Source organism: Sorex fumeus, unplaced genomic scaffold (assembly GCF_029834395.1).
Source record: "Sorex fumeus unplaced genomic scaffold, SorFum_2.1 ptg000047l, whole genome shotgun sequence".
Lineage (NCBI taxonomy): Eukaryota > Metazoa > Chordata > Mammalia > Eulipotyphla > Soricidae > Sorex > Sorex fumeus.
In genome coordinates this window covers 8,739,347-8,761,104 of record NW_026606104.1, presented here as the reverse complement: position 1 = coordinate 8,761,104, position 21,758 = coordinate 8,739,347, and the positions used below count along the sequence as shown (strand labels likewise).

Below are 21,758 nucleotides of genomic sequence, written 5' to 3'. Positions count from 1 at the left end.
CTACTTTGGGAATCAGATGTAGTTCATGACTTAGAAGGTTCAGACTACTACGTAAGGCCACTGACTATCTTGCCATCCACTAGATGTGTGCACTTGTGAAAGATATTTCCTGTGCCTACATTATCTATGAAATGTAAATAGTTAGATATATTTACTGTTGTGAAGAATCCACGATACAAAGCACTTGGCCAGAATAGTGGTTAACATTGGCAGGGAAAATGAGCATGGAGCAATAACACTGTAGCACTGTAGCACTCCTGTTCATAGATTTGCTAGAGCGGGCACCAGTAACTGAGACTTCTTGTTACTGTTTTTGGCATACTGAATACATCACGGGGAGCTTGCCAGGCTTTGCCATGCGGGTGAGATACTGTCGGTAGCTTGCCGGGCTCTCCTAGAGGGGCAGAGGAATCGAACCTGGGTTGGCCATGTTGGTCGTGTGCAAGGCAAATACCTTACCTACTGTGCTATTAGAACAATAAGGTCAGAATTAACTGAAAAGGGACAAAGGGAACTTCTTGTGATGATAGTTACACTCTATATTTGATAATATAAATTTGTATAACAGATTTGATCACACAAAGCTGTATATCTGATAAAGTAATGAACATGCTTTTAAATGCATTTTAATACAATTTTTGCCTCATAGTCAAAGTACAGAAAAGTATTACTCTAATATATGCTGAACTATGTAGGATAAAGTATGCTTATGTTTATAGTTGACTTTGAAATGCATCAAAAAATAAGAGTGATAGGTAAAGGATGGAACAATGGATACATATTAAGGATAAAATGTTAATGGTTGAATTAAGTTTTATAAATGAGTGATCCTGTAAAATATGACTATGTTTGAAATTTTTCTTAACATGGTGGTAGTGGGAGGAGAATCATCTGGCAGAGAGTAAACACTAGTTAGTAGTAACCATTTTTGCCTGAAGGATAAACAGGTCATCAAATCACTTAATTTACCAAAATTTTGGAGAAGACAACTGCTACTTTCCCCATAAAGTTTTCATTCCAAACCATGATTTATTTATAAAAATATTTGTCATCTTTATAAAAAAAATTACTTTATTACTTTTTAAAAAAAATTTTTGTATCACACCCAATAATGCTCAGAGATTACTTCTGGCTCTGCACTCAGGAATTACACACAGAGGGGCTGTGTTTAACATAGGGGATACAAGGATACCAGGGATCACACCCGGGTTGGCCACATCTAAGGCAAAAGCTCTACCCACTGTATTATTGCTCTGGCCCCTCTTTTATTACTTTCTTAAGAAACAGATTCATGGGATTGAACAGATAGTACATGTTAGCCTTGCACACAGTCAACTCCTGTTCTATCGCCCGCACCACATGTAGCTCCCTAAAGCACTGCCAGGAGTGAACCCTGAGCACAGAGCCAGGACCTTCGCCCCACTTGGTATAGTCACAAAATAAAAGAGATGCATTGGATTTAGCAGGCTTGAAGAGATAGTATGGTAGGTAGGGCACTTGCTTTGCACACAACCAACCTGGGTTTGATCCCCAATAGCACATAATGGTCCCCTGTCCTCTTCCAGATGTGATTCCTGAGTGCAGACCCAGGAGTAAGCCCTGAGGACCACCAAGTATGGCCCATAAACCGAAAGGAAAAAAATGGAAAATGAGTTTAGGTAGTTATAGTTACCAGAGATGAAATATAGGAAAAGCAGTTAGTAAAAAACTTCTTTCTACGGTAGCCAAAAAGAAACTAATTTTACTGAATGATAAATCTCCCTTAAATAGCTTTCTATTTATTGAATACTTCTAAAGTTATACTATTTAAAAAAGATATTCAGCTTCCTACACATTACCCAAAAGGTGCCATTAACAAATTCAGTTTTAGTGTTGAAAATGCTTCAATTTTTCATGTCTGATTGAAGCGATAATAAAATGTCAGATGATTACCGTTTTATACAGCTCAGACTTAAGTCATCAACAACTCAAGACTCCAAATAATGTTGAGTTCCAAAATGTTAGTTAACTTAGGTCTGGAACTAACCTACCCAAAAGAACTAAGCAATTCTCAAACAAGACACCATAAACATACCAGGAAAAGGAAGCTAGATATGAGGCAGTCAGTTTCAGAATAATTACTGGCACTTATTTCGCCTTTGTATCTGGGTAAGATATTAGATTCTGGTTTAAAAATTGATAAGGAAATTTAAAACATTCCTTATGCATTCTGAATTTACTTCCAGTTTAAAAAAATTCACTTACTTGATTGTCTTTTTCATTATCTTTGATAACCAAATACCTCAATAAATTTAATGAAGCCATTATCCTGTTAATGAAAAATATATGAATTTATTACTTACAGCACAGATGCATATAATTGCTTTTCTCTCAGTTCACAAAATATAACTGAAGATTACTATTCTATGTTTTTCTTGAGCCTTGCTAATCTTCATATTTCAGAGTATTATCACTTGCTTCTTGAATTTTAGGATTTTTTTTATAAATGTGTAAAAACTATTTCTTGGCATCATTTTAGTATACTGAATGTGAAATCACATGTTATATGGGCCCCTCAAAGAAACAATGTCCTGGAAAATACGATAATACTCCAACTTAAGCTCTTATTAAATGACATAGGTGATAGTGTTTGGTCACCAATACTGCAGTTAGATTTCTATAAACTGTATTAATATACCTGGTAGTCAAAGGTACAAAATAATATGCTGATCATACTTTGATAAGGAGAACTTTATTTTTTAAGTAACTACTAATTTTAAGTAATTAGCATCTTCTTAAATATGAAGTAATTTTATGAATTAACCAGATCATAAAATCACTGGAAAATATTTTTTTAGGGTAGAGTTCCTAAGCAGAGGTTCTAATTTTACTATCATACTTAGTAATGGTCCCCTTACCTATCTGAGTTTTGCAGAAGATCTGTTTCAGCACCCTCTGGAAGAAGGAGTGCCAAATCTAGAAGCGATATCAATTGTGGTCCAGTAAACCACTTGTTGTTAGATGGTCTCTGAAAAGCAAAAGAAAATTTAAATAAATTCATGCATTTCCTAATATCTATACAGTATAAAAATAAACTATTAATTTATACACAAAAATACACACAAACATTTAGTTTTGGGTTACACCCAACTGTGCTCAAGGATTAGTCCTGGCTCTGTGCTCAGGGATCACTCCTTGAAGGGCTCTTGGGTCTGACGAGTGCAAGGCGTGTACCCTACCCACTGTACTATTATTCTGCTTCAAGGATATAACTTTAAACTTCTCTTCTTTCACTAGAATACTTTTATGCTTTCATTTTCTTAGATTTTGATTCTTCCATTCACTAGTTTGACACCAGAAACAAGCCCTTTCAATGTGAAAAATCCAGTGCACAATCACTGTTTCATATATGAAGTGACTATTCCAAACAGCTTAGACTCAAGTTTTTAATCAATATTTTATCATATACAGCAAAACTAAAAGAATTCCTATTAGCTCAAAAAACTGTCACTGTTACTGTTCTCCCGTTCATCGATTTGCTTGAGCGGGCCCAGTAATGTCTCCATTTTGAGACTTGTTGTTACTGTGCTTGGCATATTGAATATGTCACGGGGAGCTTGCCAGGCTTTGCCATGCGGGCAAGATACTCTCCATAGCTTGCTGGGCTCTCAGAGAGGGGCAGAGGAATCGAACCTGGCTCAGCCGGGCTGGCTATGTACAAAGGCAAATGCCCTACCACTGTGCTATCGCTCTAGCCCCACTCAAAAAACTAGTATTATTTAAATCTCTAGCTAGTAAAACTGTCCAACTATGATTATTTTAAAAAGAGATCACAGAAATGGGGGGAAATATATACCTTAACACTAGTAGTGATGTAAGAAGTTCAAAGGGGACAGGATTGAGACTCAGGTGACAGAACACAAATGCAAGATCTTGAGTTTGATTCTCTGTCATTATATGACTCCCCAAGCCTGGTGAATAGCCTTTGAAAGCCCCTTCACCGAAAAAAATTCACATGGATGCGCCCTCAAAACGAGTAAATACACCTTAAAAAATAAATTGGTAACTGACACTATAGTTATGCTCTTACCTTTAAAGACAAATCGGTTTGATTTTTGATATTTTGAATAATAAAGGCCTCCACACCTGAGTGATTACTTGTATTCAATAAGCACCTAAAAAGCAAAATTATATTTGAAATGATTCTAACTGCATTATAAAGATGAAAGTTTTACGTATGCTAAGAAGTCATATGTTTATTTCTAGAAATACAATACCACAGTGAAGATATTAGTAAGGTAATCAACGAAATTGCTCTAACTAATTTAGACTAATTTAACTGCAAAGAAAGGAAACTCAATAGGACTAGCCTGTGAGAAAATGGAGATTTCCTAGAAAGAAATAGAATATTTGCCTATTTTTTAAACTGGGGGTGGGGGTGCTACTGAGGAGCAAATCATTTTGGGGGGACAGGGAGTGGAGGAGGGCAGTTTGAGCCACACCTGGCAATGCGTAGGGCTTACTCCTGGCTCTGTGCTCAGGGATCACTACTGCCAGGGCTAAGGAATCATGTGGTACCAAGGATTGAACACAGCCCAGCTGAATGCAAGGCAAGTGGCTTACCTGCTGTATTGTCTTACCAGCCCCAGTTGGATCCTAGAATATTTCCCCCCTCAAATCTGTTAAAAAGCTCTATTATAAAAGCCTGTAGAAATTGTAACTCCAAAGCCATTCATTTCAACTGTGAAAATTATTTATATATCTAAAGTTCAAGCAGAAACAATATTTTAAGTCGTAATTTTGGAGTATTTCAGTTAAGTGAACCAAAATAGAGACAATTCATGCACATAAATGTCAATCACACTTGACTAGTTGTTTGTGTACCCTCCATAATACAGCATTACAACACAGTTTCCAAGTAGATCTGACTTACTTACAAAAACATTTTGAGATGTCTGGAATAATTCATTTGGTTCCATTGGTTTTGTATTTAACCAAACATATGTGATACATACCTAAATAATGTATGTTTGCCTTGTGAATCCAACTTGTTTATATACAACTGAAGCATAGCTAACCCTTTTCTCCTCTGAAATGGAAAAAAAAGTCACATAAAGTGAATAAAAAGTATTTACTAAAATTTCTTACTATAACTCATTTAAGTTCCAAAATATTTACATACCAATGTCTCAATGGGGCAAAGTGTCATTATTTTGACTAAGCTCTGAAAGTTAAAAAGAAAAACTTTAATTCAGACTTAGATTATTTAGAATACAAATAACTATATTATCAATAGTAAGAACTAAAAGTTCATAGATGTGCTATAGGAGATTTAATAGTAAATTCTAAGATATAATATAGTAAATTCTAAGATTTTTATTAGCAAACAAAAGGACAATCCTTTGTTTGTGAAGTATCACATAGTGGACTCAGAAGTGATGGTAATTTTCAATTATGTCTGGTATGGCTAGAAAAGTCAAATAGGCAGAAATACAATCCTGTCCTTCAAAAAATCAAGATTAATATACTATGAAAAGTCATGTTTTTCTACTTAGTTTAACAGGGACATCTAAGGACCTTCTTTAAGTCATGCTAAGCAAAACAGAAGGGGGAAAATGTCTTTTTTAGTTAATGAGTTAGTGCATGTCTTGGTTAAGACTTTTCTAAGTTCCTGAAGTCAAAAAGTAAAGGAATTTTCTAAGCAAAAAAGTAAATGAATTTCATTTCCAAAGGTCCATACAAGACAAACTGTTAAAGAAGGGTTAACAGTAAAACAGAATGTTTGTTTTAAGAAACTTTGCTTTTATTGTTAGAAATTGACAGCACTAGGTGGCAAAAACATCAACATATAAAATTTCATCTAGGAAAGTTGCAGGTGGCTAGTGACTTTGTCAATTAGGCCTGTCGGTCCCGGACCAATTCCCAGGACAGTTTGAGAGCCTGGTGCAATCTGAGTATGTCCGGCATCTTGGATTAAATTTACAGTCAATCCAAGCACTTTTGCATGTGTCAACAATTCTACCAGTCTTTCTTCATCGGGAGCTTTGACTACCACTTTGGGCTGACAACAGTATTCCCACTGTTTAAGCAACTGAGGGTTTCTCCTTCGAATTTACCTGTAGGCACATTTTCTTATCTTTGTCATTTTGAACCACAAGAATCATTTTATACTGCCCACTCTCCCTAAGATGTTTGCTTCAGTTCCAGCCTGTCTTCCTCTCACAGGATTTTTAGGCATCATTCCAAAGTGTACACAGAGGCCCCAACCCAGGAACATGCTACACACAACTCCAGCAGCCAAATTGAGTGCACCCAGTTGAGCCAAGTACTCCAATGACCAAGGATTTGGAAAGCATCCTCACCACTCCTTCAAGTCTCACTCCCTCATTGAGTTCTATTCCAAAAGTTGTTTTTGTATTTGATGTTATACTGTCAAATAAGGTAATCAACTGCTGCATAATGCTATCTTCAATGTAAGTTAAAAAGTTTAAAATTCAGTTCCTTACTAACTCTAGCAACATTCAAGTGTTATTTCACATGGAAATAACAAAGGGGCAACTTTCAATATAAGAAAATGTATTTTACTTACCTGAGGTACTGTAAGGAAACTCTTGATTTCCAAGTACTGGTGCAGTAGGCTGTTGTCTTCTAGCCTCAATAAACCATTCTCCAACAGATCCTAGATTAAGATACATGTGTATTTTATTAGTTGTATCTGTTATATTTGTTGACACCATTATATTTAAATTATAATGGGTACAAACAACACAGGAAGCTTACCAAGCCTTTTGAGAAAACAGATTCTTCTGTTCTGGAAGAGAATATTAAAATTTATCAACATGATTTTCTAAATAGCTTTACCATAATTCATTTTAGAAAAAAAGGCAAAAAAAATTTGAATTCAAAATACATATTATTAAGGAGAGATTCTATTGAAGGACTTAGCTTTTCAGGGTGAGAGTGGGTTAACCCAGATGTACTCAGGGATTTCTCCTGGCTCTATACTCAGGGAACACTCCTGGGGGGCTCAGGCACCATATGAGTACCCAGGACTGAACCCAAGTCAGCTGTATGCAAGGTAAAAGCCCTATTCACTGTAATATCTCTCCAGTTCAAACTTAGAATTTTTAATCCAGCCTTTGTTTTTTGCTTAGGTTATTAACATCCAAATCTGGCCAGATTCTAAACTACTCAGGATTTATTTTCTGTTGTTTTATCAGTAGATCTTCAATAGCAAGTGCTAAGAGAGCAATTACACTTGATCAAGTATTATACAGTATATAATTATATCACATACTTATATCACATAATTCCAGAAATTTGTTCAATGTATGTTTACTAAGAATTGAATGCCTTATATATGTTATATTTTTAAAGGGTTTCTGATAACTACATACTTCATTTTCATGGGAAAAAAATATTCCAGGTTCCAGGTTTTAACCATGCAAAGAATTCAAGGTGGCATTTTGGCTCAATGTCCAAATAATTTAAAAATCTCAAGAACATAAAAGTTAAAGTTCAAATTCATTATGCATTTTCATTGTATGACTAAAACAGAAACAAAGTAAGAATGTAAAATCTTTAACACATGCATAATAAAAGTAATTTTACAGGTTTAATGACTAGTTCTGACAGGCAAGCATTGGAAATTTCTGCCTTGTAGGCCAAGGTTTTGGACATTTGCCATGTTACAAATCTTCCTTCACTAGGGAAAAGCTGAGATAGATAAGAAAACTCTCACTGGTGTTCTCTGAGGAAAGTAATGAAAGGTCCTAACTGAGCTCAAATGATAATTTAATCATGGTAAAAAGAAAAAGGTCTAATTTTGTAAAATGAGCACAAAAGTTTTGAAACATTTTAAAGTATCTGTCTAGAAAAATTATGCATGCCTGTTATTTTGTTACTTAAAAAAAAAAAAGCTTTGTCACCCAACACCTCAAGTGAGAAGTTTCTGGGTGATACACTGTGAACAGTCTAAGTTATAAAAGCTGGAGTCAAGACAACTCCTTGCTTCTGATGTAGTTCAGAGTATGATCATGAAACAAAAATATAGCTGAATTTTTTGACCACTTCTCTTTAGATGCAGGAGCTGCAGTGGGGCAGGGGTGTTTGCATTTACCAACTTTTGAAAAGGGGAAGAAACCTCAAAAATAAAAGCTGGAAAATTCCCTTATAAAACAATGGTTTACTAATATCGTGAGCTTAAATGAGATCTTTTGGTAAACCCTCTTTGTGAATATCTGCATCACCATTTTATAAAAATGATTTATAAAAATGACTACGTATTTCATTAGGGTCTGGCATAGGAAAGGTAATCTTTCCTGATCCTGACGAAGACAAGTTTAATATTACTGTTTAATTCTAAGATGCTGTCTAAATGGTCTTACCTTTGCAAAAAGACTTCAATATGCGCCATATTAAATTGCAAAAGGTACAGTGGGCTAAAATAGACCAAAAAAATTATGTATACATAGATGTAGATGAACCCACATATATCCACATACACAGTAATAAAATTGATATACATTAAATACAGTTATAGAGACAATTGTGTTTCCCTCAAAAAAAGATATGTTGGAGTCCTAACATCTAATACTTCAGAATATGAACTTTGTTAGAGATATAAAGTCTTTATAAAACTCATTGAGTTGAGGTCATTATTTAGCTTCCTAATCCCACATGATTTCTGTTCTTATTGAAAAGGTAGAAAGAGGGGGTATGGTGCCGCCAGCAGGTCAATCTGTACCTGTGAGGCAAGTGCATCAGCAGCCTTATGGCACCATCAGACTTTCAGATACCCCAAAATTGCTGCTGTGCCTTTGGCCAGATGCCAAAAACTTGGGGCAAAGTTTACCAAGAAAGTAAACGGCCAAAAGTTAGGTATGTGGGAGACACACCCACAAACCACCTCCGGCTCAGCTGTATAACTGGAGGTATGGCCTCTCTGGTTCCTAATCAAACTGCTTAACGGCCATGATCCCAGAAACTCAAATTCGAATCTTGGAACTCAAAGGCTTCTGGCAGAAATGTCCAGTTCCTGCAGTAGGTTACTGGCACTGGGCCACTCCAGGTGGGAATAGGTTTCGTGCCTTGGCCTGTTCCCCTTGGCGGCCCAGTGACCGCCATCCTCCAGAGGCCACTGGACAGTCAGGTTTGGGCCTGTAGTGACGAGACACACGGGGCCTCACCAGATGGGGGTGGAACTGGCCCTTTCCTCCCCATCCCAGCGAGACCCCGAGTAGCCGCCTACAAACGGCCTCTCTGGCTCCTGATCAAGCTGATTAATGGCCATGATCCCAGAGACTCAGAAACAAATCTCGAAACCCAGCGGCATTTGGCAGAAATGCATCTGGACCGCATACAAGGTGGCCAACGCCTCAGAGCTTTTGGAAAGCCAGGTATGAGCCGGTGGTGACAGGGCAACTGCAGTCTCATGGGAAAGGGGGCGGTACTGGCTCGTCCTTCACACCCTACCGAGGTCACGAGTTGCTCCCCACAAGCGGCTCTCCAGCATGGCCATAGCTCCAGAGGCAAAAGGACTTAATCCAGAGCCTGGCAGCTTGTGGCAAAAAAGTGAATGGACCATGTGTTAAACTACGGCACCATGCCTCCCTAGGAGGAAAAGGGTATTGCTCCCTTCCGCCTTTTTCCTCCCTGGCAGCAAGGTGGCTGCCACCTCAGAGCTTATAGGAAAGCCAGGTATGAGCCAGCGGTGACAGGACAACCTCTGTCTCATGGGAGGGGGGGCGGTACCGGCTTGTCCTTCACGCCCTACCGAGGTCACAAGGTGCCCCCCATGAGCAGCTCTCCAGCACAGCCATAACACCAGATGTACAGAAACCAATCTCGTAATTATCTGGCTCTTTGCAGAAATCCAAAATCATGCGGCCGCTATTGCAGCCGCACGACATTACATGATTCTCATAACCAGCTATAGAAAACAAAGTATTCCACAATGCCTTTTCAGCAATTCTGATTGTTGGGGGGGGGGGGGGAAATTCTAAACAATAATGGTGTATCTTTTGTCAAAATAATGAATGCAATCAATGTAGAGAAGAGTTAAGTGGAAATCATCTGCCTCACAGGCATTGGGAGGGATGGGAGGGGAGGTATATTGGGGTTCTTGGTGATGAAAAATGAGTACTGGTGAAGGGACAGGTGTTTGATCATTGTATGACTGAGACTTAAACCTGAAAGCTTGGTGACTTTTCCCACAGTAATTCAATAAATAAATATAAGAAGAAAAATAAATAAATAAAACTATGAAAAAAAAAAGGTAGAAAGAAGTATTGTCCCAAACCAATAAAAACCTCAAAAAATGTAAAAAAATAAAAAAACAAAGAAAATGTGAACAGACATGTATAGAGGAAAAACACTGTATGAACATAAAGACAATGGTCACAGTAATGCCATCTACAAATATAGGAACATCAAGCAAGACTTGTCAGCAAACTACAAGAACTACAGGGGAGGTGTAAAACATATTCAGAAGGAACCAATCCTCCACACACCTTGACCCTGAACTGGCCTCCAGAACTATAAAACAATGAATTTCTGCCATTTTAAGCTACCTAGCTTATGGTATTTCATTATGGCAGCTCTAGCACACAACTGCACAACAAAGTCATTTTGGTAGGAAAGTGTGACTTAGAGTATAGTATCGATGGTCAGATAATGTTTGCGGGGTTGGAGTGAGAGTACAGTGTGTAGGGCATTTGCCTTGCACATGGCCAACCTGGTTCAATTCCCAACATCCCATAGGTCCCCTGAACACCTCTAGGAGTAATTCCTGAGTGCAGAGCCAGGAATAACGCTTGCGTCTTGCCAGGTGTGACCAAAAAGCCAAAAAGAAAAGAAAAAGATGATGTTTGTGTTCCACTAATCCAGCTGATTGGTTGTGTGATTTTAAGGTGGTTGTCTTAACTAAGGCTGTTATTTTTCTTTCTTTTCTTTTTTTTTTTCTTTTGCAGGTCCTCTTACACATAAGACGTGCGCTTTTACTGAGCCACATCCACAGCCACTCTGAAGCCTGCTATTTTCATCTGTAAGATAATGTCTTATCTCAGAGGGTTTTTTTAGAGATTATCTCATATAAATGTCTACAAAATACACACAAATTGCATGATGAACAAACAAGTGGTGGCCAATACTGTATTTTTTGTTGTTTTTGGTTTGGGGCTACATACAGCAGTGTTCAGGGCTTACAGCCGGCTAAGGAATCACTTTTGGAGGTGCTCAAGGAACCATATGGGATGCTGGGGATCAAAACAAGGTCAGCAGTATACAAGATAAGCACCTTACCTGCTATACTATAATTTTGACCCCACTACTCTGATATTTAAATATAAAATAAATGCCCAGATGTATTCAAACCTAAACTATAAAAGTAGACAAAGCAATATACCCAATGTCTACAAGATTAATGTATAATTCTTACCAAAGACTTAAAACATTGATAAGGTGTTATACTCTTATATACCTACTTTTTAAATAATTTAGATAAACTTCATGAGAAAAGAATAAAGTAAATCTAAACTGGGAAGAGAAAACTTTCCTCAGAAAGTAATATTTAAGGACAATGATGATTCTAATTATATTCTAAGTATATAAATCCAAGTCTTTATTCCAAAAATATGAAAGATACATTTGAACAAGAAATGAAAGGGTTTGTTATTGAAGCATAGTAAATAGTATGAGAGGTATAGTAGGATATAAATTATGACAAGCAAAGAATGCATCATGCATTAAGTTTGTCTTATGTGCAGGCAATTAGACTCATTTTAGAGCAGTCAGAAGCCACTGAAGAGAATTTAATGTGATCTATTCTTTTTTTTTTACTTTTTTATTGAATCACTGTGAGAGACTCTTAGAAAGCTGTTAATGATTAGATTTCAATCATACAGTATTCCAACACCCATCCCCTCCACCAGTGTACATTTCCCAGCACCAGTGTCCCTAGGTTCCCTCCCAGCACCCCCTACCCACCTCTATGGCAGGTATGGCAGGTGCTTTCTCTCCCTCCTTCCTTCCTTCCCTTCCGCCTGCGCTCGCTCTCTCGCTCTCTCTCTCTCTCTCTCTCTCTCTCTCTCTCTCTCTTCTTTCTTCCCACTACCCCCCTCCATTTTGGGCATAGTGCTCTGCAAAATGGTACTGAAAGGTTATCAAGAATATCCCTTCACCTACTTTTAACACTCAGATCTTGTTCAGCGTGATCATTCCCTGCTATTGTTGTCATACTGAAGTGTGACCTATTCTTAAAGCTTCACTTTCTGGTGTGTTGAAAGTAAGATTAAAAGGAAGTAAAAGTGGAAGTATAAAATAATAAGGATCACAGCAATAATGCCATGAAGAGATAATGCCACACAGATAATTGACAGTTCCCTTATAATCTAAGGTGGTCCCAACAGCTTCCAAATCGAAACTTTTTTTTTTTTTAATTTATTTATTGAATCACTGTGGGAAAGGTTACAAAGCTTTCAGGTTTATGTCCCAGTCATGCAAACATCAAACACATTTCCCTTTACCAATACTTATTTTTTACCATGAAGAACCCCAATAAAACCCCACCCCCCACCCCTCCCCGTCCTTGTGAGGCAGATGAATTCCAGTTAACACTCTATCTGCTGATTAGATTCATTGTTTAAATAAAAGATTCACCACTATTATTTAGAGTTTACCACCCCCCCCCCCAAATCAGACATGCTGAAAAAGCATTGTGAAGTGATTTGCTTTCTACAGCTGGGTTCAAGAATTAAATGTTGGTTTTGGATTTCTGCTATTTTACCTATTGACCCTGGAAGTATTTCTACTGAAAGTCAGATAGTTAAGAAATTGGTTTCTGTGTTCTGGAGTTGCGGCCGTGCTGGAGAGCCGCTCGCGGGGGGCAACCGGTGGCCTCGGTAGGGCGTGAAGGGCGGAGCGAAAGGCCCCCCTTCCCATGAGGTTCCAGTCGCCCCCACACTCCCGGCTCATACCTGCTGTCCACAAGGCTCCCATGTGGCCGCCATCTTTCTTTCCAGAGAGGAGAGGGCGAATGGGGCAACACCAAATCGAAACTTTTTTAACCCCTTTTGTCCCTATTGTCCCTTATGTCAATTTCAACATTCCCCTACCTTTTTTTTTCCTACTTAATAACTACTGGATCTAACATAAGGTAAAGGTAAAGGCCCTCCCGTTGATCGTCGATTTGCTCGAGCGGGCCCAGTAACGTCTCCACTGGAGACTTTGTTGTTACTGTGTCTGGCATATCGAATACTCTCGGTAGCTTGCCGGGCTCTCCGAGAGGGGCGGAGGAATCGAACTTGGGTCGGCCATGTTGGCCGCTTGTAAGGCGAACGAAAAACATCATTTAGTACACAGTTGTTTTATACTTCATTTAAGATATAGTACATTAATAATCATACATTGAACATTAGCTAAATATGTGATTATATTCCATTCAGAACACAGTAATAAAACCAAATACTAATTCCTACCTGAAAACCATTGGAAGCTGATCAATACTGATGCTCTGTACAAATACTAGATATGCCAGAGAAGCCATGGCGTCTGCTAATTGTTTGTCTTCTTCTTCTTCAAATTCAAGATAATTCCAAATCCTCTTTTTCCTTCCATGATTGGAAATCATTTTGGGGAAAGAGTATCCAATTGTTGATAAAAAACCCTGAAAATGATGCAAAAGAGTAAGCTTTATCATATTCTAGTACAAAATGTGTTCATGCTTGAATAGTCAGGACTACAGTTCTATATTTTGTTACTGAGGAAAAAAAAATTCAGTGAACAAGGCCATTCCTCCCCCTCTAACCTGTTTGTAATTCTAGTATACTGGAAAGCACCATACCTCTGAAGTCAAGGAATTGTTTTGAGTTTGTGTTCTGTAACTTAATAATTGTGAGACACTGAATGAGTTATATAATTTCAATGGCCTTATTTAAATTTGACATAGGTATGTTAAATATAGGTTAAAAAAGATCCACAAATAAGGCATTGTTACAGGTCATCATAATATAAAGAAATCAATAGGAAAAGCAAAACCAGAATTGGAATACAGAAATTGTGCATGTTCAGTCATTCATGAAATAAATAACTGAGTGTCAGGCACTAGGCCTGACATTACAGGGAATTACAAAATCAGAAAAGACTTTTCCAGCCTTCAGGGGGTTAAAATCTGCTGATCCCAGATGGCTCTATTAGTCATTTCAGAATACAAAAAAAAAAAAAAAAAAGATTCATGAAAAATCATCCTCAGTCACGAGACTGCTATTCAGCTACCAGATGCTAGCTATATATACATATATACACATATGTGTGTGTATATATATATCCCTGATTTTTCAAATTTGAAAAGCTGGAAAGGCAGCAATGGAGTATGGTTTGGGGAAAGGCTTGGTGTTTTTCTGGATCATTCTTTACTCTCTCAGGTAAAAGCACATTTTCCTTTGGGATAGAAGCCATGCTACTCTTTGTTTTTATCTGTTATATGCTGATTTCCTACTCACAATTTTTCTGTATTTAGACTTCAGTTATGATCCTAAGAAAGTGGAATGTTTATGCTGGTTATTCCTCTAACAAGCCAGCTCCTAGTTCTTGATTTCTGAATTCCAGTGACCTTAACATCTCACTTACTTTAGCAAACCCTTGACTTCTGTTAACGTTTGGAGTTCTTCCTTATTAGATACCTAAACTCCAACCACAAGCTCTTTTCCTCTCTCCTATGGACTTGCCTTTCTACCTGTCACTCCTCCAGTCCTGTGGCTCCTTCATTTTAACTTGTGTGTCCCCTCCTAAATCCCCTCCTTTCCCTAGCCAACCAATGCATTACAAGTTATTTGAGCTACCAGTACCCTGTACTTCTTTTAACTGCATCTACCCAATAAAATGCTAGTCCTGATAGGATAGCTACAATTCACATCGACTTCTACATCCAGGCAGTTGAATACACTGGAGCAAAGTCACACAGACACAGACCATTATCACACAGCTGTGGTTTCCAACCTCAGTCAAGAGCTTAACACTACTAATACATTTCTAACTTCCCACTATTTTTATCATTTTCCTTCAGCATTCCAAACCTTTACCAGATTCTTGAAGCCCTCTTATATAATCCCCATTTCTACCTCCCCCCAATTCTGGTGATATTTTGTGTATATAGACTCATTTCATTTGACTCCCAAGTTGCAACCCTATTTCCAAGCATTCTTGGAAATTGTTAAATATGTTTGAAAACATATTTTTTGTTTTGTTTTGGTTCACACCCAGCAGTACTCAGTCTTTACTCCTGGCTCTGCATCCTGGCAGGGCACAGGAATCCATATAGGATGCCAGGGATTGGAGCCAGGTCAGTCCCATCCGAGGCAAGCACCCACTTGCTGTACTATTGTTCCGACTCCTATAAACATATCTTCATTTAATTTCTATAAACATATCTTAGTTAATCTTACATGAAAAATAACAAAACCACCAAAACTAACTGACCTGTATTTTTTTATTTAAAAATATTTTTGTTTACAGTACTATTAATAATGATTTCTTGTGGATATAATTCCAACACCATACCAATCACCAGTGTACTCATCTCCCCTCACTTCCAACTCATCCTTAAGTGATCTCTTTCACCTAGAAATCCAAGGCCAGTGTTTGATTATCAATCATAATTTCTACTAGGAATCTGCATACCACTTCTCACTTTTTCCTCCTCTGGTATTATTGAACCCATGTTCAATTATCTGTTCTCCAACCATTATGTTATTTCAAGTACAGTATTATTCAGTCTTTTATCTTTTCTGCTTGTTCCTTTTAGTAACCTAACCAATATCATGTCAAAAACTTTTCGATCTACAATCTAGTAATCCCTTTCACTGCCTCTCATATCATTAGTTTGCCCTGACCAGAAGACTCTGGTAAAAGTCACTCCCCTTCCACATGTTTAACAAGTGACCCTGCCCCTCTCCTGATTTGTAAATTCATCCAAGTTCTCAGAACTCTAGCTTAATTTAATTCAACTTTCCTCCCGGGTGGCACCCACATGTATGCAGCACATAAATGCAGCTGAAGAAGACTCAGCTACAATGACAGCACTGACTTAAAATTCACAATGATCAATCTCAAGCACAAATTTTTCTGTATTTCATGTTGTTTCCCTAATCTAGCATCTCTGCACATTAAAAAATAGTGTGAAAAACTTAATTTATTTTAAAGTAAGATTTACTGACTTGGAGATCTGGCTCAACAAGAGCACATGCTTGATGTGTGAAATTGGATTTTGCTACCTGGTACCCACAATAAAATAAAATGAAATAAAATTTATTTATTTATGCAGTTATATTGAAAATAATTATCATGACCCTTAAAGGTAAGGATATCGTTTGGCACAGAAATTTTTGTCCTAGTAACTTACTTTAAAGAAAAGATAAAATAGCAAAGATCTGAGTAAAAGAATATCTAATTAAAGACTCAGTTAGAAAAGATTATATATAAAATAATTATTTTATATAACGACAAATCAGGAAAAAACCAAGTGTGGAACTACACAGCTCAAGTTAAATATATTAGTTCACACTGTGGAGCAAGCCATTGAAAAAAATACATAGTTCAGGATAGAAACAAAGTGGAACACAGGAGTATTTGTAAATATGAGAATCTTTATTGAGCTTTGTTAATATATCAACTTACATATATAATACATGAGAATATAGCAAGATAATATTTTATATAAGCAGATAAAATTCGGTGTACTTACTATTATTTCAGATGCAAAACACCTTAAAGGATCATTTCCAGCTTCCTCAGTCTGTTCAAGAAATTGAGCTGTCAGCAGAGGGCATTTCAAGCTTTTGAAACAACTGAGATATAAGAAATAGATAGCTGTAAGTACAACACTAAGTATAAAATGCCAATTTATAGAAATACATCTTAGTTAATCTTATATGAAAATAACAAAAGCACCAATAACTAACTGATCTGTAAAACTGGTGAGAGGATATCCTTCTTCCTAGTAGTGGGGAAAGCTGGGAACATTGGTAGTTGACTCTCTATGGTAAGAGTCCCACATCTGGACACCATCAATGAATGATGTTTAATGACAGTGGTAGTCCATGATGTAGTATTCACTAGTCTAGTTCTTTAAAGTATCTTTTTTTCCCCATAAAGTAATAGGTTTTACCATAACACCCAAAAGGACAGAGAGAGTAAGAGGGATCGTGCCTGCCACAGAGGCAGGAGGTAGGAAGGGGTGGGTTTGGGGGGAGGGATACTGGGAACATTGGAGGTGGAGAATGGGCACTGGTGGAGGGACGGTACTTGAACATTGTTTGACTGAAGCGCAAACATAAAAGTCTGTAAGTCTCTAAATGTACCTCATGATGATTCATTAAAAAAAAAAATTTAAGAAAAAGTAATAGATTTTATAATGGTTAAAAATATGCATAGCTGGCGCATATGCTGCCTGAGCCCATGTGCTGCTTACACCCACATGGGAGCACATGTGGTGCCAGAGCACATGTGTCGTCCGCTTCTCCCCTCGAGATGTGTACTTTCATGCTTTCGTCTTTAATGTTAGGATGTGTGTAGGGGCTCTCTTCTTCCTTGGAGAAGCCTGTGTTCTCTCGAGTACGTTACTCTCTCACTCTCTCCCCCTCCACACCTTAAAAATCCTCCAAATAAAATCTACTTATTTAAAAAAATATATGCATAGCTAAGGCTTCCTAGCCTGAAAAAATAGGAAACAATTTAGTTTCCAAAATATTAAAATCAATGGTTCATATATTCAATAATTTAGTCTATCCAAGACAATACAATGGAAATGTAAATCCCATATATGAATTTTTTTTTTTTTTTTTTGCTTTTTGGGTCACACCTGGTGATGCTCAGGGGATACTCCTGGCTCATGCACTCAGGAATCACTCCTGGCAGTGCTCGGGGGACCATATGGGTTGCTGGGAATTGAACCTGTGTCAGCCATGTTGGCTGAGTGCAAGGCAAATACCCTACCCGCTGTGCTATCGCTCCAGCCCCCATATATGAAATTTTAAAACTCTGTAACCATAGTATATAGTAAGAATCAAAGGAAATTAAGTTGAATAATCTCAACGTGTTATTAACAAAAAATTATTGAGGTGTTGTAGTGTTCTAGTTTGGTTTTCAGATCATAAGAATTCAAAATCAAAGAAAACAGTTTATTTACACTTAGAGCACTTCTTGGCTTGGGCTATTCCCCCCATTGACAGCCATACTGGCCGATGCACACTAGCCTGAGCTAGCCTGCAGTGAGAGCTACTTTGCTGCTGTTTCTGTAGAAAAGTTAATGTTCAGGTTTTCAGTCAAATTGAATGAACCAATACTGGTTCTCTTCTACTGCTTTCCAAGGGAGAGCAAAACTGCAACACCACAGAAACACTCACATTTGTTTCCTCTACTTCATTATTCACTTACTATGATGAATAAAAGCAATGCATAGAATATAAAGTAAACAAATGGATACTGGGTTTTAATTTATTAATTTTTGGTAGAAGGTCCTCCAAGCAGTATTCAGGGAGTCTGAGAGCAATTTCAGCAATAATGATGTTTTCAGTTAGACATGTCTTCAGTTAAACATCATCCAATAGTGATGTAGGGGCCACACCCAGAGGTGCTCAGGGGCTATTCTGCTCTGCACTTAAAAGTTACCCTAGTTGGGGATCATATGTGGTGCTTGGGATCAAACCAGGGGGACAGCATGCAAGGTAAGTGCCTTATCCCTTTCCCAGCAATTCTTGGCCAACTGAGCTGGACAGCTGAATGCTAGAGCTGAAGGATGTGCTGTGCTCAGGCTCTGTGCTGCTGGACCACCAGGACCAGCCCAGCAATGCTCAGGGTCTACTTGTAGGTTACCCACTAGTGCTCAGCTCTTTGCAGTGCTGGGAATCAAACTGGAATCTTGCACACTCATAGCATGAATCCCTGACTCCCAGGTTTTAATTTTTAAACAGTGTGCATGTTATATGAACTGAACTCCCTATTCTAAAATTTAAAACCTGAAGATTCATGTTTCTTTGAAAAATAAGCAAAGTAACTGAGCTACGCTGGGGTGGGTAAGAAATAGCTTGGTGGCTTAAAATGCCCAGAATAAGCACAAGGCTCCAAACTTAATTTCTGGTGCTGCTCTATGTGCTGAGTCCCACTCTCTGATACTGGGGGGTTGGGAGGTGGGGGATTAAATAAAAATGGAACTACAGATTACTTAAGCCTACTGTGAAATGCTCTTCAGAATATACTTACAATTTTAGCAACTCCTCCTTTAACTTTCCATTTTCCAGTGAGTTTTCTTTGTCATTGACAACTTCTTCCACAAAAGGCTTTGTGAACTCTATTAAAGCCAGGCAACACTGACAAAGTCCATAGTCATCTGTTTGTATTTGTTCTTTAGTGTATGGAACAGGAAGCAGAGACAGCTGACTCCAAAGTGTAGATAATGCTAATCCAACTGAATAGGACTTGTTGTTACGAAGATTCCGAATCACTAGACCAGAGACCAAGCTGTTAACTTGAGAAAACCTCACTAACTATGCTAAATCAGAAGTTCCCAACTTATCTGGCCTACTACCGACTCTGTTTCAGAAAAACAAAAAGAAAAATCAGTGGCCCCCACCCCAGCCTACATTCTTTAAATGAACAAAGTGGCCCCCAAAAGTACCAGAAAAGACTTCCATCACCCTGGATCATTCCAGCACCCACTGAGGGGTAGTATGGCAAACTTTGGGAAATGTCACTGTCACTGTCCTCCAGTTGTTCATCGATTTGCTCAAGCGGGCCCAGTAACACCGTGAGACTTGTTGTTACTGACTGTGGCATATCAAATACGTCACAGGTAGCTTGCCAGGCTCTCCGAGAGGGGTGAAGGAATCGAACTCGGGTCGACCGGATCAGCTGCATGCAAGGCAAACACCCTACCCACTGTGCTATCACTCCAGCCCCGCTGCTAAATGTAAATTCACTAAATATAGAACTGATACACTTTTTTATATTTTAAAAATCACTACAACATACCATAGCTTAATTGGCAGTGTTTATCCCCCATCATTTAGTACATAAACTAATGAGGCATCCTGTGACACTTCATGATAGCTGCACCGTGATCCCCTGTTTAGGTACCATGGGTACACTTCTGACAAAAACATTTATTCCCATGTTTTTTATATTATAACTATAAAAAGAAAGTACCCTATAAACAATAAAGCAATGTAAAAATGGGGAGTACTGATTTCAGATTTTTCTTTCTAGAAGATGCTGAAACTTCAAGTGATACAAAGCAGCTGCACATTCACATTTAAAACAAAAATTCTCTTCTGGTTTTGTCAGACTGAGTTATATATTGTATAAAAATTAATCTTTTCCCAGAAGATCAGAGGCATCACCTTCCCCAATTTCAAACCATATTACAAAGCAGTAGTAATGAAAACAGCATGATATTGAAATAAAGACAGACCCACAGACCAATGGAATAGAGTTGAATATTCTGGCACAGACCCTCAAATATATGACCACCTAATCTTTGATAAGGGAGCAAGAAACATGAAGTGGAGCAAAGAAAGCCTCTTTAAAAAGTGGTACTAGAAAAAACTGGACAGTTATATGTAAAAAAATGAACTCTAACCTCTACCTAATGCCATACACAAAAGTCATACCAAAATGGATTAAAGATCTCAATATCAGACCTGAATCCATAAGGTACATATAAGAAAATGTAGGCAAAACCCTCCATGACACTAAAGCTCAAGGCATCTTCTAAGATGAAACACCGCTGACCAAGAAAGTAGAAGCAAAGATTAACAAATAGGACTCTCATTCACTGCTGGTGGGAATGCTGACTGGTCCAGCCTTTTTGGAAAACAATATGGACATTCCTCAAAAAAACAGACATTGATTTCTTATTTGACCCAGCAATACCACTTCTGGGATATACCCTCGGGGCCCAAAAACACACAGCAGAAACACCATCTGCACTCCTCTTTTCACTGTTGCACTATTCTCAATAGCCAGAACCTGCAAATAATCTGAGTGCCTGAGAACAGATGAATAGATAAAGAAATTATGGCACATCTACATACCCAATAGAATACTACACAGCAGTTAGAAAAAATGAGGTCATGAAATTTGCCTATAAATGGATAGACCTGGAGAGTATCATGCTGAGTGAAATGAGTCAAAAGGAGAGGGTTAGATATAGAATGACTGCATTTATTTGTGGGATATTAAAAAGAAAAGAAAAGAAAAACAGTATGAAACTGATACCCAAGGCCAGGGAAAACGGGTCAGGAGGACTGGTAAGGTATGGGGGGTGGAGGATAGTTAAGATCCATTATGACAACATTAGTTGGAAATAAACACTGTGGACAGGAACTGAGTGTTGAAAGTATTTGTTAAAGGGATATTCATGATAACCTTTCAGCATCTGTATTGCAAACCATAATGCCTACAATGAGAAAGAGAGAGAAGAGAGGTGCTTGAGATATAGGCAGGGGGGTGGGTGGGTGGGCGGCGTTAAATTACACTGATGAAGAGATGGGTGTTAGAACACTGACTAAAACCCAATCATGAACAGCTTTGTAAAAAATAATTCATCTTTTCCCATGGATAAATACTGTGCTTTGTTGTAGAGGCCCATTACTCACCAATACTGTTCTGTACTCAGCATAGAGACTTTTCTTCCCATACTTGCTTCAAACTTAAGCTGTAACTTGCTATTCCCAAACCCAACTCAATGTCAAGATATGCAATTTCCTGCCTCACACTGTTCTTAAGTT

The 21,758-nt window shown here is 38.0% G+C and overlaps 1 protein-coding gene and 1 pseudogene across 1 annotated transcript in view; both read right to left on the bottom strand.

Annotated features, from left to right (window-relative positions):
• Nucleotides 1–21,758, bottom strand: part of GLMN (glomulin, FKBP associated protein) — a 44,797-nt gene that overhangs the window by 9,564 nt on the left and 13,475 nt on the right. Inside the window, exons 6-16 of the mRNA XM_056123122.1 lie at nt 19,234–19,474; nt 16,718–16,820; nt 13,455–13,642; nt 8,367–8,420; nt 6,760–6,790; nt 6,569–6,658; nt 5,162–5,203; nt 4,995–5,068; nt 4,070–4,154; nt 2,898–3,007; nt 2,245–2,308 (exon numbers count right to left, since the gene is read on the bottom strand). Coding sequence (XP_055979097.1) covers nt 2,245–2,308; nt 2,898–3,007; nt 4,070–4,154; nt 4,995–5,068; nt 5,162–5,203; nt 6,569–6,658; nt 6,760–6,790; nt 8,367–8,420; nt 13,455–13,642; nt 16,718–16,820; nt 19,234–19,474 — 1,082 coding nt within the window. The remainder of the gene's footprint in view (nt 1–2,244; nt 2,309–2,897; nt 3,008–4,069; nt 4,155–4,994; nt 5,069–5,161; nt 5,204–6,568; nt 6,659–6,759; nt 6,791–8,366; nt 8,421–13,454; nt 13,643–16,717; nt 16,821–19,233; nt 19,475–21,758) is intronic.
• Nucleotides 5,840–6,335, bottom strand: LOC130032074 (peptidyl-tRNA hydrolase 2, mitochondrial-like; annotated as a pseudogene).